Source organism: Nanorana parkeri, unplaced genomic scaffold, assembly GCF_000935625.1.
Source record: "Nanorana parkeri isolate BGI_ZX_2015 unplaced genomic scaffold, ASM93562v1 scaffold693, whole genome shotgun sequence".
NCBI classification, from domain to species: domain Eukaryota; kingdom Metazoa; phylum Chordata; class Amphibia; order Anura; family Dicroglossidae; genus Nanorana; species Nanorana parkeri.
The window spans coordinates 837126-854160 of record NW_017306961.1 but is presented as its reverse complement, the minus strand read 5'-3'; the positions used below and the strand labels follow the sequence as shown (position 1 = coordinate 854160).

General features: G+C 40.7%; 1 protein-coding gene across 2 annotated transcripts in view; it reads left to right on the top strand.

Annotated features, from left to right (window-relative positions):
* The window catches only part of SLC25A46 (solute carrier family 25 member 46), a 24702-nt gene extending 9610 nt beyond the window's left edge, over window positions 1–15092 (top strand). Inside the window, exons 3-8 of one of the 2 annotated variants that reach the window (XM_018563765.1) lie at window positions 955–1012; window positions 4979–5056; window positions 7923–8023; window positions 11936–11992; window positions 12231–12288; window positions 14284–15092. In XM_018563765.1, coding sequence (XP_018419267.1) covers window positions 955–1012; window positions 4979–5056; window positions 7923–8023; window positions 11936–11992; window positions 12231–12288; window positions 14284–14865 — 934 coding nt within the window. In that variant the 3' untranslated portion in view covers window positions 14866–15092. The remainder of the gene's footprint in view (window positions 1–954; window positions 1013–4978; window positions 5057–7922; window positions 8024–11935; window positions 11993–12230; window positions 12289–14283) is intronic. The other variant, XM_018563764.1, reaches the window with a different exon arrangement.
* Window positions 15093–17035: the final 1943 nt, after the last annotated feature.

The following is a 17035-nucleotide window of genomic DNA, read 5'->3' as shown; positions in this document are numbered from 1 at the left end:
ATAATTTTTTAATGTACACATGAATATTGATTGTTTGTAATTGTTACACTAATTTTCAAATAGGAGAATAGTTTATTCACAGGGGGGAAAGGGGTTAAATACCACATTATAGCCACTAGATGGAGCTGAGGAAATAAACTGCTCCTCCGCGCCATCCAGTGGCCATAATGCAGTATTTTCCCCATTGTAGAGCATTCGACTAGAAGAGAAATTACACTAAGAACATGCGTTTTTGCCCCATGTTCACAACAACTAATCAACACCCACAGAATGAACGTACATGCAGTTTTGTCGGATGAATAAGCTATGCACATTTTTTAATAACTAGACCCCTATAGCAAAACCTTTTTTGATTGTAGATAGAATGGGGAAGAGTTAGACCCTCTGTCAAGTGTTTATTGTAGTCTGTTTCCTCCTTGGGAATATTGACCCCTCAATTTGTCCTGGTGACCATTGACATTGAAAATGAAAGCGAGTGGAAATCCAAAATGTTAGAGTTGTCTCCAGAACAAGAGGTAAGGAGAAATCTTCCAGTAAGTACACCTGCCCCTGGGTATAACATCCAAGAGGGGAATTCCCCTCACTTTGAGAGATTTCCTTTGACTTCCTTGTGAATCTGTAGGACAGGAAGTTCAGGGAAATCTCCCTATAGGGACACAAACGGTAAAAAAAAAAAAAAAACTGGCTCAGATTTTATCCCTACCTACTGAAACAAAAATAATTTTGGTTACACTTGAATACAGTTACTTGAGCAGCAGTGTTTTTTTTAATTTTCTTGAAAAATAAAAGCTATGGAGTTTAAGAATGTAAGTGATTATATTTGTGTTTGAATGCCGATCTAAATATTCATAATAGAACCTGGATGTGGATTGTGTGTGCTTCTGTAAAGCTTTTTAACTTTTATTCCATAAGAAAGTACACAATACTATCCGCTGTAATCTTGTGTTATCCAAGTCTCTTTACAGAAAACGTTTTGGCTCATCCGTGTATTGTCTTGCGCCGCCAGTGCCAGGTAAATATTAGTTGATTTCTTGCTGTAGACCTGACTAGTTGTTTTATTAAATGGAACTAGTGCATCGCTTAAATGATATCTAAAGACAAAATGTTTATATTAAATTTGGAGAGGGTAGGGGAGATTTAAATCTTTGTCTTTTTTTCCATCAGTGTCTTATTAGGGAGCTTTGAGGAAGCAAAGTGTCCCCAGCACACCAGGCAAAATGGTCAAGTGATCGTCCTTTATTGACACATGTTGTCACATTGAAGCAATGTTTTGGGGTCGCGCAGGGTCCCTTTCATCAGGCTCAGTATGACACAAGTGCAATAATTCACAAGCAATATATAGACACACATTAATTTAATGGAAGAACAGTGAAAAACCAACTCCCAACACCCATGATGTCAGTATGATGTCACATACCCGCATTAATGTTTAAATATATAAAGACAATTAGTACACAACACATAGTAAATCCCATAGGTGTCAGCCTGTGAAAAATGTACCTACATATAGAGTCCTAATGCATGAACGAGAGGTGGTCCATAGATCATTATACACAGGGCTTGAAACATCTCCTCGTACTCTCGTCTGTGACGAGAGGACGGCAGAGCCGTGCCCGATGCAGCTCTGTGACAGGAGATCAAAGGGAGACAGGTGCACGATTTCCCTTTGAGCTCCTCTCTGTCCCCAAATGCAGGAAGTGATGTATATTACATCACTTCCTGCATTCAGTGTCACTCTCCAGCTACAGAAGCTGATGAAGCAGATCTCTGCTTCATCAGCTTCTCTGGGGGTCCCTAGGTGACAGGGGTCTTGGAGACCCCTGATGTGTCCATAAAGAGGACCTGAAATGTAAATTGGCTCTCACATAGGGGGCTTCTTAGTCCCCTATGTGATGGCAATAAAGTTGTGTAAAAAAAAAAGTAATACAAAAATTAAAGAAGCATAAAAAAAACAGTCCCCCCGCCCCCCACATACACACGTATGCACGCATCGGACGCGCCTACATGCGAAAACGACGATTGCGCCTATTATGCCGCACATGTGACCTATAACCGTTTTAAGCGTCGCCTATGGCCAGTTTTCAGTGTGGTCGCTATTTGCGATTTTTCCCCCCCCCCCCCAGTGGTGATTATATACCTCCAAAAGAAAGCTCTATCTGTCCCCCCAAATTTTTTTACATAAATTGTAAAGCTGACTGGTGACATTTTTGACTGACTGGTGAGACGCCCTAACATTTTTCAAGCCCTGATTATACAGCAGGCAGCAGATCGCCGCTGCAGAAGGGACTGGTGACCATGCCGAGCCATTTGTTTGGACAGTCTGGGCTGTCATGACAACCAGAACGCCAAAAGCTCAGGTGTTCCCGGAAAACAAAACTGGCCAATAGAAACCCAGCAGTGTGTCCTGCCTACTCAGGCATACGCAGTACATGGCAGGCAACTATGGTAAAATGACGCCGGCCGCAGCTAGACTGAATAGCTGTGAAAATGAACAAACAGGAGAAAGGAGCGAATGGGAAAACCGATCGCCTGGAGACATGGCACAATAGACATGTGGAAACTAGAACAGAATTGCACTTGTCTCATACTGAGCCTGATGAAGAGGACTCTGTGTGGCCCCGAAACATTGCTCCAATAAAGGACCATCACTTGACCATTTTGCCTGGTGTGTTGGTGACACTTTGCTTCCTCATTGATTCCAGTGGTGCCATCCGCAGTCATTTCAGCACCCACTTACAGGGGTTTCCGACATGGAGTGCGGCAGGACACCAATTAGACTCTCTTATTAGGGAGCTTTTTGCTTAACTTCCTGTTCTGTAAACTCAACAGGAAGTGGGGGGTTATCTTTCCACTGTAAGGGGAGGTCCCCTCTTAGGAAGTTTTAACTGGAACAGCTTGTCCCCATTGGAAGAATTGCCCTCTATTACTTTTCTGGTGGCAACTCAACATTTTGGGTTTATCCTTCTGTTTATTCCCCATGACATTAGAAATCAGGACTGTTAGGGAGAGTGAATGTCCCTAATAGGGACACAGAAAACATTGCATGTGGTTCCCCTTAAAATCTATGACATTTTAGACTGGGGTGCCTCGAGATTTTGCATACTAAAAAAACAGCTGATTTACCCTTTGACTGTCATCAGCGTATGCTGTATGTTGCTGACAGCGGGCTTTTCTAAAAAGACTCCTGGCGGCTATAGGCGCCCGGAGTCTGTTCAACTAAGTAAAGCTGATGGTTGCGACTGGAACCAAACCTGGCAGCTGAGCTGCCATCAGCTTGCGTCCAGAGTCGGTGAAGCGTGCGCCCCTGCCCAAGACCCCCCCACCTTGCTTCCTGTGCTCCACTGCCCCTCCTGCAGGCCCGGGATTGGCATTCCCCGTTGAATCACTTCTGGTCCCTCAGCTGTCGTTCCCCTGCTAGAAAAGCTAGGGAAGTAGCTATTTAAGCGCAATCTAATAGACCCCTAATGTCACCTTAAAGATTACCTGTCATCACCAATATGCTATCACATAAGGGGCTTGTAAGCCCTCCTATGTGATAGCAATGAAGTAAAGGGGAAAAAAGTAGGATAAATAAAAAAATACGTTTTTAAAGTCTGTGCATCGGGTGCACCTACATACGAAATGTCAATGTTGGATGTCGCCGCTTGCGCCAGAGTGAGAGCAATAATTCTAGGAACAATATTCACAGTTAACTCTAAATTGATGACCTGTATTGGCTCATCGATGGACAATTTGGGGTACCATATTTTGTTGCCGTTTCATGGGAGCACGCAATTTTTAAGCTTGACGTGTTGGGTATCCATTTACTCAGCATAGCCTCATCTTTTATGTATTATTATATTGTATTGTGTTTTAGGCACTAAAATGAACAGCGTTATTCACAAAAGGGTGATGAGTTTGGAGAAGTGAACAATCCAGGACAACATAGCTGAACTGGAAAGTGAGCTGAATTGGAGAATGTTTCCAAATCAGCTATGTTGTCCTAGATTGTTCAATTCTCCTGCCTTCTCCAAACTCTTCACCCTTTTGTGATTAACCCTGTAAGTGTAATTTGTAACGGAAATGTTGGGTTTGATAAAGAGTTGTGCTAATATCATGCGACGTACAAATTTGCAACCGCCGCCATTTTATTCTACAGGGTCTGTGCTTTCAGGAAATATATAATTCTTGGGGCTTCTTCAGGCATAAAATGTGGATTATAACGTGCAAATTCAGTAATACCTCGGTTCAGGAACGCTTCTGTTCGCAAACAATTCGATTCGCAAAGAGGAATTTCGGCAAAATTTTCCTTCTGTTCACAAACTCCGCATTGATCACAACCGCAGCGATCCTCCCCGCTCTGACACATGGTCGTGGCTTCCTCTAGTCGAGATTGCGGTCCGATCACAGTTTGATTCGGTATGAGAACAAGATTCGTGGAACAAATTAAGTTCGTGAACTGAGGTACCACTGTAATGCCTTGGCAGTGAAAGGGTTAAAGGCTTTGACATACAGGCATGTGGGTGATTTCTATAACATGCTTTGTATGAGGTTTGCTCAGTTGAGTCATGTAGAGTCGAGCGTGTGCTTTTAAGCTGTGGGGCAGAAGGTTAAAAAACCCTCATTCCCTGGGAAGCACCTTAGTGAATGGATTAGCTGATTATATTCAGTGGTGTTGGTACGGATTGTCTGTTCAGTGGAGTTATGCCACACCATTTACATTTCCTCTTATCAGTCTAGTTTTCACCAGGGAACATGCTGATACTCGCTATCTGCCCTAGCTTGGCACTGCATTGGTTGATTTGCATGCTCTGACTAACACTTTTCCGCATAATGCCTTTTAAACTGGGTTTAGAGTACTTGTCTATGATTGTCCTAGTGAGAATTCTTGGAATACATGACTCTGCAAAACTATTTACTGTACCTGGTGGAAGATTTCTTTAAATAAGGCCTGCAACTAATTGGAGTTTTTATAAGTGAATTCACTTTTCTCTTACAGGTTAACTACCATGCAAGAAATTACCGTCTTTCACCGTTTAGCATTGTGAATATTATGTACAGCTTTACAAAGACTCAGGTACTGTATGATTGCAATTACTGTGTTTTTTTCATGCATTTCATTTTCAGTGTGTTGTGCTTTATGGACTCTATTGTGGAGGTCTGCTCACTTCTAAACACTAGTGAGGTGTGCTCAGTCATATTTAAAAAAAAAAATGTTAAGCTTATAAACTGATATTTTACATAATGTTTATTGAATGAATCCTAAGTTTACTAAAGCATTAAATCCAGGGAGCATGCATGCTTCAGTATGTGCAAAGCATGCTGCATTATCCTAACACTAGAGCACTACCTCTGGACTTGTAGTCTGCTTCAACAGGCTGAGGATTGGCAGGGAATTATCTCTACTAGGTAGAGTGGATGGGCGTCCCCTCCTCTGACTCAAGTATATGTATCAAGTCACTCGCACTCCAATAGAATTTCAAGTCAAAACCGGGTTATTGACTCGATTGCTGACTTGAAATTCTATTGGAGTGTGAGTGACTTTATACATATACTTATCTTGGATTGCAGAGGCATCTGCAGTCACTTTGGCACCCACCCGACTCTAAGGGTATTATTCGGTCAGGAGTGCGATGGGTACACTGGATTTTGGCCCTCCTCTGAGTCATTCACCTGAAATCCTGCTCTTATCTGAGGTCACAGAGCAGCAGGAAACCATCAGTTTGAAACCCTGAAGTACCAGATTTGCATTTGTCAGCTGCTTCCTGCTAAAGGGGGAATACTTTCATTCAACCATTTATACTTATCTGACCAAAAACAGGAAATACATTTCAAAGATGTTGCAAGTAAAACTGTGATAAAACTCCATTCATTTGAAAGCTGGCATTTAAGCTGCCTATGTTTTGCTTTCTCTAGTTCCTCCCTTCCCTTTTCATCAATATGTTAAGCAAGTGTTTAAATAAAACATTTCCCTTTTTATTATATATCTTATGACATCATCACTAGATCTCTGTGCTTCTCTACGAAATTCACACAGATCATGGCTGGTAGGAGGGGCCGGCAGGTTGCTGTACATAACTAACTGTAAACATTACAGCACCCAGCCTCAGTACTTTTCTCAAGAGCCCGCAGCCCTGATGTAAGCAGCGGGCTGACTCTTGGGAGGGGCCATGCATAATGCCTTGATAGGTGGATGTCAGTCTGGAGGAGTGTGAGTTCCTAGGCAGACTGCATTTGCATGTAGATCTTCCTAGGTCATGCCCACATTTGGCACTGAGCTTCCATGGTTGAAAACTGAAATCCAATGAATGAAAGGGGTGGGCCAGGGACAGTAAGGCTGGGGAGGAAAGTGCTAGATGATGCAGCCAGGAAATAGGGAGGGCTCTGTCTGACTTGTTGCAGCTGCTTGTAATGCGCACAGTGAGACAAAAATGAACTTTGCAAAGAATACCCAATCATGTGCAAAAAGGAAGAACAATTTGTTTTTTTTGCTTGCCCGTGATTGGATGATTGAAGTCAACACAACTTCACTCTCTTTGCCTTGAACAGGTTTCCTTTGCTTAGTGAATGGGGTAAAGGTGTGCTGACTTCAATCATCCAGTAATATGGGCAAAAATCCAGTTTTCCCTGCACGTGGTTGGGTACTCTTCCACTTTGTATCTCCTTATTCACTACAATGACAGAACATTTACTTTGAGAGTAAACATGCTCTGCCCTTTAGTAAATCGACCCCAGTGAGAGAGAAAGTGAGAATCGATATGTTTGTAAACCTTTTCTATACAGGAATACGGGAATGTATGTGTGATAATAACACAGCATACATGCAGAAATTACACTATTGGCTTACTAATGTGTCATACACGGTATGTCCCTTTAGCTTCCTAGATAGCTATTATCTGCTACACTGTACAACTTGATAGGCCTAGAACTCTCTGCAAGCTACACTATAGTTTAAAGGAGAACTATGAGGTGAGTGAAAATCACTCATCCTCATAGTTCGAGCCGACCTGTGACAATGAAACTGTCACACGTCGGCTCAATAGATCGGAAGTGAGCGAACACATACCGTCGCTCGCTCGCTTCCCGATCATGTCCCTGCAGAGAGCCGTAACTGTCACTCACGACTCCCTCCAGGGATTCCCCCGCTCCAATCCTCCAGCGCTGACTGGCGGAACAGCCGGGGGAGGGGGCGGGTACATCTGGCTCTGCCTCTAAATAGGAAGAGCCAGCTGTCAATCACACAGCTGGGTGGATCCAGACAGTAATGTCGGGATCCGTCCCGGCTGCGTCGTTCTCAGTATACCGCGAGCTGTAGTTCGCGATAAACTGAGCTTTGAGTCACAGGAGGACTCCAGTATATGTCCTCCTGTGATCCTTAGGAGAACTATGGGGAAAAACACTGACCCCATAGTTCTCCTTTAATCATTATGGGCCTGGTCCAGGAGTCTCCACAACCTGTGATCGGAGAAAGAAAGAGTAGAAGGACATTGACGAGGTCATCCAAGTGACCTTCCCTGCGGTAGACATGCCTGTTCAAAGCAATAGAGCCAGATTTGTTCAGAACCCTGGCCTTTCCTCTCCCTGCTCCAGTGCAGAGGATCACAGGGTGTTGCATTCATTTCCACTGAAATCTATGGGTCGAAAACGCACTGGGTAGCAGCAAAAGAAGCACCTGCACTTTGCCAAAACTTACACTGCATCATCTTGTATGGGTGTGAAAGGGCACCATAGAGAATAATTGGTTTTCCATTGTCATGCATTGTAGCACTACAGCAGACAAATTGCAGCAGTGTGAGCGGGGGCTGAATCTCTTGACCAGGCAGTGTCAGGCCTTTTCATGAAAGGAAGACTATCTGTACTTGTTTCAATAAGTATTTAGTATTGTGGTTTTATTAGTACATGTGTTTTTTTCCTGATGTCACATGTTCTTTGTTAATTCATAGGGCCCAAGGGCGCTTTGGAAAGGTATGGGAAGCACTTTCATTGTTCAGGGAATAACCCTTGGGGCCGAAGGCATCATCAGTGAATTCACACCTTTACCTAGGTAGGAAGCTTTCATTGTTTTACACTGTTATTCATATTATGTATGCCGTTTTTAGGTTTAGTTTTCTGGAATACTTAATTACGAATGTGCACAATGTAAAGCGCTGCGGAAATTGTCGGCGCTATATAAACACCTGTAATGATGAGAAATATGAAGAAGTGCAGGTAACACAACCATGCACTAAATGTAGAGTAGGCCAGGTTTAGACCTCCTGTCAGGTTTTTTTACTGCTATGCAAGACTCTGTTAGAGAATTGTTCCCTCACTTCCTGCTGACTTTGTACCAAACAAGAAGTAGGGGGAACCCTCCCACAGAAATGCAGCTTTTCTTTAGTAGAGAAGTGGAAGTGTGGAACCCCTGTGTGTCTGCAGAGTTTGTCGCCCTGTAACCCTGGTTGGTGGTGAAACTCAACATTGGCTTCAACCTTTTACCCGCTCTATACAAAACTAGGAAGAAACATTTTTGGCTTGACCTATTCTTTAACCCCTTCATGACTAAGCTTGTTTTTGGTTTGTTTGTAAATGACTGACACACGTTTGACGTTTTTGCTGTGTGATTCTTCCACGTCAGTAATATACTTTTTTCCAAAGTGCACCCACACATATTATATATTGTGTTATTTAGAGGACAGTTGGGCTAAATATTTATATCACATATGTGTACCTAACACCTCACTTAGGACAAATAAAATATTAACATTGAGGAAAAAACGTAAAGAAAACACTTTTTCTCCAGTTTTGATTTGTAGTATTTTTTTAGAAAAATAGCACAGCTAAAAAAAATGCATTAAATACATTCATTTATTTGTCCTTCGTTTGGAAAAACCTCACATCGCTAGGATTTTAGAAATGTTTCTGTACTTCTCGGCCTACAACTAAAATCTAATATTTTAATCTTTTTTTTTTTTTTTTTTCCCCGCTAATAGTGGTCACCTGGCATACAATATTACTGTCACTAAGTGTCACACTTAGTGACAGCGACATACTTTGAACATCATTGTCATGAGGAGGTTAAACTAAAAAAATTAACCCCTTAGGGAGAAAAACAAATCTGCACCTTTCCTGCAGATTTTCATTATAATTGGTTAATATTTATATTAATGATTAAATATATTTTTTTACTATCATTTTTATTTGTTACATTTATTTTTATTTTTTTACACTTTATTTAATTTTTTTATTACACTTTTTTTTTTTTTCCACAATTTTTTTTAACATACAGTGTACATCTCCCGTCGCCAAGGGGTTAAATCAGATCTTTATTGTCTCCACCCACTTTCTTCCATTCCACTCCTACCCCATTCTGATATTTATTATTTTAATTTTTCGAAGAGCCCTTACCACACTTCTTACCTAGGTAAGAATGATGTATGTGTTCCCATAGCCTCCTGGGATACCCACGTTACACATCCTGGGAGGCCTCTGAGTACTCTATGGGGCATGTGCTGCAGCGCGTCATATGGGGGCCAGCTGGCTTTTACAGATGGCCCCCCCATGATGCACTGAAGTACATTCACGTCACCAGGGGGAGTGCTACAAGATCCTGAAATGAACAGCTGACCTCCTGATGTCAGAAAAGAAGATGGTAGTACGGGTTTGGTGGTGCAGCTGCAAACACAGTAGCAATGTAGGGACAGGTGGATGAAACCACAATGCGTAGTGGGAAATGCAGGCATCCAACAAACCCGGAACTGTTAGATGTAAAAACTTTGCTGGAGGCCGCTGCTCTTCAAGAAAGCATAGATCGAAAAATGGGCCACAGGATGAGTAAGTATTTGTGTATATTTAAAAAAAAACGTGAAACATATTCAGTACATCTCTGCAAAGCATGCACATGTCCCATGTAAAAAATACCCAACAATCATCAATATGCAGTGTGCTCCTAACTTCCTGTTTGAGTCGACAACACAGTACTTTTTCTGCCCCAACCATCGTTGTCAGCCCCAGTTCAGTTCCACTACTTTTCTTTGCTAGTTTCCTTTTTGCTTCTTCTTCTTCCTCCTCCTCCTCCTCCTCCTCCTTTCTTTCTGTCTTTCTTTCTCTTATTTTCTTTTCTGTTTCCTTTTCTTTTCTTTTTTCTTCCTTATTTTCTTTCTTCCTTCTTTTTCTTTTTCTTTTTTTTCCTTCTTTTTTTTCTTTTTCCTTCTCTTTTTTTCTTCCTCCCTCCTTCCTTTATGGTGACAAAGTTGCTTTAGATCAAGCAGATCTCTGTTAACTTTTATTGTCACGACTTTATCATTCTTTCCTATCATCTCAAGTGCCCAGAAATTCTTTTTTTTTGAATTCCTTGTTGTATGTACAGAACAATACTTGGAGGTCGAATCTTCACAGCCATGTCCCTATAGATTCAAACAAACGGGAAAGCTGTCTTGTTCTTTTATTGCGTCATAGTTTATAAGGGTATTTCATAAACCATGTAACTGTAAGCACTATAACTTGAATTAAAACAAATAAGAAATAATGAAATGTGTTCTTCATGGTCAAAAAGATGATTCAGCCTTTTAATTTAAGATTTGCATGTGGAGGTAGAATGAATGAAACTGCTGATGAATTGGATTAGATTGACAGCTTATGAAGGGATCTAGACAGGGTTACCCTTTAGTAAAGGTTTAACTGTGGAAAGTAATATGCTAGTGATAACAGAATTTGATGGAAATGTATGTCATATTAACATGGCTGACCAGGTGTGGGAAAGTTTTCCTGTCAATTTCACAAACGGCAGTAAAGACACTGCAGTTTGGACCTAGTCCAATACCAATATACTGTGTATACCAATATGTAACCTGCTTCCCATCCCCCTATGCTCCTAATCATCCATTTTCCTTCGTTCTTCTCTCATATTAAGTGATTATGTGTATAGACTAGACTTGCTAATCTCTATCCTGGCCTGTTCAGGCCAGCTGTCTAGGATTTGGTGGCATTTTGCTGTAGTGTACACGAGTCAGTTTTTGGCCATAAAAAATATTTGATAAGGATAGTGAGGGGTTCATATAGGGAACTTTTATTCTGAAACTGCATTTACTCATAAAGTATAGCGTCTTCTGTATTTTTATTTATAGCTGGTAATAATGTTCATTCAATAATATTGTTCATGCAACACTTTGGATTTAAAGTGTATGTATCTATAGCCATAAACCTTTTTGGAGTGGTTGAATCTCATTATCAAGGACTTGGAGATCTAAACCTTCCACAATATCAAAATAAATTTAAAAAAGGCTTTTGATGCACTTTAACAACAGAATTCCAAGTGCAGGGATCCCAGCCGTTAATGTTTTTCAGCCATTGCTTTCAGTAATTGCTGCTATGCCACGCATTGGGAGTTAGCCGGGTCTGGGAAAGAGGGCTCAACAAAAGCTGAATAAAATGATAGTCCAGTAGTAGAGAGAAAACGTTTTTAGCCTGATTTGCAGTGGGGACCCGGGGCTAGTATTTAAAGCAATATTAAAGTCAAAATGTTTTAAGCTATTTAAAATGCTGATTAAATCATTTACAATGGATGCTGCGCCTTGATTTTGAAAATTTTAGTTACCTGCAGAATCGGCTGATCCCCTGAGCACTGGTCCTGATATCCTATTATAGGGTGGCTCCTTTCCCTTGCAGCTGCGGGGGTCTCCACAGACACAGCAAGGCGAGCCTGCTCCCTACTCCCCACTCCTCCCTTCTCCATTCTCCAAGCTAGTGGATGGCCAGCTACTGGAGACTGTTCCATCCTTTGTGATCTTGGACTGGACTGGAAGCTAAGGGAAGCAGAGCTGAGTGAGGTGGAGCTCTTTGGAAACATAATTGACTATAAATGATTGGGCAAATAAATAAATAAATACTTTGCTGGCAATTTTTTTTTTTTATTTGGATTCATCATTGAAAAAGATTTGAGCGTTTAATACTACTTTAATAATGTTTGTATGCATTGCAGAGAGCTCACCCATAAATGGAGTCCCAAGCAGATCGGAGGACACATAATCCTAAAAGGGTAAGTTCAACTTCCAACATCTCTGGATTCAATTTCCACCATAACCAATTCATTGTGCAGAGTTTTTATTTTCTTTCTCTGATGCCTAGCCATCTGGATTTTTGTACTATGTAACTGTCCAAGCCATTGTTGTGAAAATCATTTTCGGTAATGTAAAGGTAAATACAGACAGTGGTAATGGTGATAAATGTGTCTGCTTTTTTTTGTTAATCACAAATATTCTTTTTGTATTTTACAGGTTAGTTTATGTGATTGCTACTCCATTCTATTCATCCAGTCTGGTTGAAACCGTACAGGTAAGTGCAATCCATGACCGTTCATCATACCTCATAATTGTGTTCATAGCAAACGCACCTAAACTTTCATTTTGGGTGCCTTTTTTTTTATTTTTATTGCAGTGCTTGTGTGTTATGCTGAAGCATGTCACCAAGTTCCTGATAACAGTTTCTATCTTTTTCCCATTTTTTTTTTTTGTAAAATTAGGTACCTCGGCTTATATTCGGGACGGCTTATACTCGCGTATATACGGTATTTGTGACTAGTTTCCTAGTCCTGGCCAGTGAGAAGCATTGACAGCATGACACTACCCCTAACATGCTTTACCATTGGGAGGGTGTTTTTTCAACAATGGTGTTGGCCTTTTGTGTTAAGACAAATGAGTTAAGAGAACCTCTTTTTGTTTCTTATGTAGCCTACATGCGTTTGGATTTGCCTTTTGGAAATCCAAACAGGATTTGATCCTTTTTTTTTTTTTTTCTGGCTTTTCGTCTTTTCATGGTATAGCACCATAAAACCTAGCTTTCTGAAATTTCTGGGGTATAGTTGTTCGACAGATTCTGCCATCTGCAGCTCCCTCAGTTAGCATTGGTCACTTGATTGCTTCTGTGACTAATGTTCTCCTTACCTGGTCACTAGAATAGATTCCTCCATCTATGCTGTGTGGATAGAGGAATCTCCCACTGGGCCAAGGTCAGTATCTTGCTAGTCAGCCCCGCTGGCTATCAAAATACCTGAACAATCTGATTGGATGCAGGCATAGAGGAATCTATTTCACTTTTTCGGTCTGACCATAGAAAATCTATAGATAATCTATAGGTGTATGGCCACCTTAAGTTCTGGTAGGTGGATGCTCAGGCTACAAAACTGAGGCAAGCTGGTTGTTGGAGTAGGACTTAACCTGGGCTGGCCTACAGTTTTTTGTTTGCCAGTGTCCAATCCTCCTGTAGGCGGCAGTATAATCTGAGCTTTTGAGACTTTGTAACCCTCAATGGACTTTAAGAAAAGGATTTTACAGCGAGTACAAAAATCCCACTTCAACTTTAAATAAAATTGCAACTAAATACATTTTAATACCTATGCAAAGCACCAATTTCTGCTACTATTAAATCAAATTTGTATAATTTTTTTTTTCTTCTGAACTGTGATGGAGGGATGAAAAATTGTGGCATTAACACAAAGACCTCAGACCTTTTTTTATGAAACATAACATCTAACTGATATACTTGGTGCAAAATTGGAAGAATAAAGCATAAAGGTTCCATAGATAGAAATATAGAGAACACTGGAGTTTTGTGGAAAAGACAGGGGAGAGGGCTGGCTCTAGAAAAGCAGAGCCAGCTGTCAATCAGGCAGCAGGGAGGCTCCCAACAATATTGTCTATCTTTCCCCGCTGCAGCACGGCTCTGCTGTTAGCATGTAGTGGGCAATAGCCCGTTATATGCTGAAGTTTGAGTCACAGGAGGACATTAGTAAATGTCCTCCTGTGACCCTAAATAGAACTACGGCCAAAAAAGGTTGGGTCATAGTTGTCATTTAACTTTTTCTATTCAATTAAATACAGACAAAACTTTGTAGCAAAGAGTAACTGAGACTGTATGTGTGCGTGTTTCCTTTTCTTAAGGGTTAGCCTATCCAATACTGACAACTTTAGCTGTAACAATTTAGTAGAGACTGGTAAGCTGAATCACCCAGCAGCTTTTCCTATTTTCTCAAGTGACTCAATTTCTGCACTACATGGGGGTCTTACCCTCCCTATTAATTTTTTATTTTCTTAAATTTTGAAATGATGGTGAATGGAGAAAAAGTGTGGACTTTCCAAGCTTTAACAGGAGAAATAAGTCACCAAAGCAGAAAGTACTCAGTTTAGTGATGCAGCTAACCATAATCGACTGCAGTTTACATTTAAAATTGACCCTTTTAAAAGAGTTTATAACTGTTCTCTTCATGTGTATCGTTTTAATTGTAACTGGACTTAAGTCAATTTTAATTGAATTTATTTTTCTACAATGCAGAGTGAGATCATCCGTGACAATCCTGGCATTCTGGATTGTTTGAAAGAAGGAATTGGCCGACTTATGGCACTTGGAGTGCCACACAGCAAACGCCTGCTGCCTCTTCTGGTTCTTACCTTCCCCACTGTCCTTCACGGTGTCCTTCATTATATAATCAGCTCTATAGTTCAAAAATGTGTTTTATTCTTTATAAAGAAAAGAAACCCTGCCAGAAATCCATCCGATGCCACGTCACCTGCTCAGAACATTTTGGAGGAGTATTTCCCAGAACTCGTAGCCAATTTTGCCGCCAGCCTTTGCGCTGATGTTCTGCTGTATCCTCTTGAGACAGTAATGCATCGCCTTCATATTCAAGGGACACGCACAATAATAGACAATACAGATCTTGGCTATGAAGTACTACCTATCAATACCCAGTATGAGGGCACGAGGGACTGCATTAATACTATAAAGCGAGAGGAAGGAATGCTGGGCTTTTACAAAGGGTTTGGAGCTGTGGTTGTGCAATATACACTTCATGCTGCTGTTCTGCAAATTACAAAACTCATTTATTCATCTTTGCTGCACGGTACAACCCAGTGAATGGGAAAGTCATGGCTCGTGCAAAGGGTAGAGGTGAAAACAGCATGTCTTAGCAACTAGTGTATCAGCTCCTGAATTCTGATCTGGATTCTGTATGCTGGATGAACATTAAAACCTGTATTTATGTTGTAATCTGGATTCCCTGTGGGCTTTAGTAAACAGAATACAGAATTGTATGGTGTAACCTACAGCAACCCATGAGAAATTGATGTCATTTGCCAGCTGAACTTTTTTGAGTTCTGATTGGGTTATGGCACATCGATTTCTACGCTATGTTTAGAGTGTTGATGATTAGTTGTTCAACATGTATTTTGATATTAACTAAAATACAGGTTGATGTAGATCTGCACGTAAAATACCTGTGTTGGTTTTGGCAGGTTTCCAAAATCAGATGCGTAGGGTGTACACTGCCCTATTCATCTGTGTTTGGACATATTGCTAGCCTTGTTTTTTGGTTTTTTTTAACCATTCGCATCACATGTTCACATATATTCCTGCAGTCCTAATTGACAGTACAAGATACTGACTTCTAATTAACGCTCTTGGGGAAGGGGAAGATGATTTCAGATTTGAAAACTTAACCAAAAACTTTCATTACTAAATTTATTGTGCCTTGTTCAGAGAATTGGCACTCTAAAGTGAACCTTTGAAGATAGAAATATAGAAGTTGTCATTGCTGACTTTTTTTTAATTTTTGGTGCAGGCCTTTTGGACTATTCTCCTAACTTTACTACCTAATCAATGACTCAGCCATTGAAGAGGGAAAAGTCTAAATACATTCATACATGCTTGTTTCGGGTTAATGACTCACTAGGTAGTGAAACCAAGATGACATCCCTGAATAAACATTGTCATCCTTGGCAGCACTGTATTGTATTTCTGTCCTTTTCAAGTTACTATGGTTTTGTTTTTGCTTACCTTACGTATTATTATTTTTCCTGCCCCCATTTTTTAAATATGGGGACAGATGGCATTTCAATACAGAAAAGAGAGTACATGTACTATTGTACAATCAATAATATTGATGTAATCTTATTTACCTGGTATTGTTAGCAACACTATTTTTCTACTGGGTCAACTTTTCGTCTGGATTTAATATGTAAGCAATTTGTGTTGAATTGTTCTAAGTACTGGGAGAACCACATTCTGTTATTCTAGAAAGGATTGTCTGTGGAATTGTAATAGTTTGTAAACTTTGGACAAGCAAATCATTATATGGTCTATTCTATTGTTAAAATAGATTTGGCCTGTATAAGTAAACATTCATTGTGGATGGTGATTTCCAATTTCCAGGTGTAAATTTATATAAAAGTTGGCATACATTTCTCAAGTCATTCTGCAAGATGGCTTACTTGAGATGACTCCACCTACCTTAAGGAAACACAATACCTACAGAGTTGAACAGCCCAGCAATAGCACCCAGCCCTGCATTCTTGCATTTTCTGTCCCCTACACATACACCTGTGCTCAGCTCTGTTTCCTTCCCTGTTAACTGTCGCTAATTTTATTTTCTCCTCATCGATACCTTCAGGTTGATGGTTTTGGCAAGCTAAAGCACATGTTTCTACTATCACAGGTGTCTGGAGTGTGAACAAGATACTGGTGCTTGTGTGTCATGAGCTGGCATTGGGAGGTAGCTGACTGGCATTCTGAAAGTGACACAGCGGGTGTCTGTGCATCACTTGTACGTCACTAGAAGCAGTGAGGAACAGTTTCTCCAGCAAAGCTTCTACATGCCTATGGGGGATGAGAGACCAATGCATGAATATTACTCTCAATTGAGAAAAGCATGCACGGGACTGAAGTGCGCTGGTGGTACTACCCAGATCCAGACATTTAGCTGTCACCTTGACAGTAGTCGAAGTCGCCTCCACATTAAAATGCAGCCAAGGTGGTTGTTGCACATGTACGTGGTTGGTAATGGTCATTTTTTTTAAATGCGAAGTCATACATTTGGGTGCCAACTTGTAGCCAAAGATACTCGTGGGGGGGGGGGTTTACACTGGGAGAATCAGTGGTAGAAAAAACATTTGGGGATCCTAATGGACCACAGACTTAGCAATAGCATGACATTTCGGTTGGCAGCTAACAAGCAAGCAGAATATTATAATGCTTTAAAAAGGGTATTTATTCAGGGGACAAATCGATACTCTTACCCCTTTACAAAGCA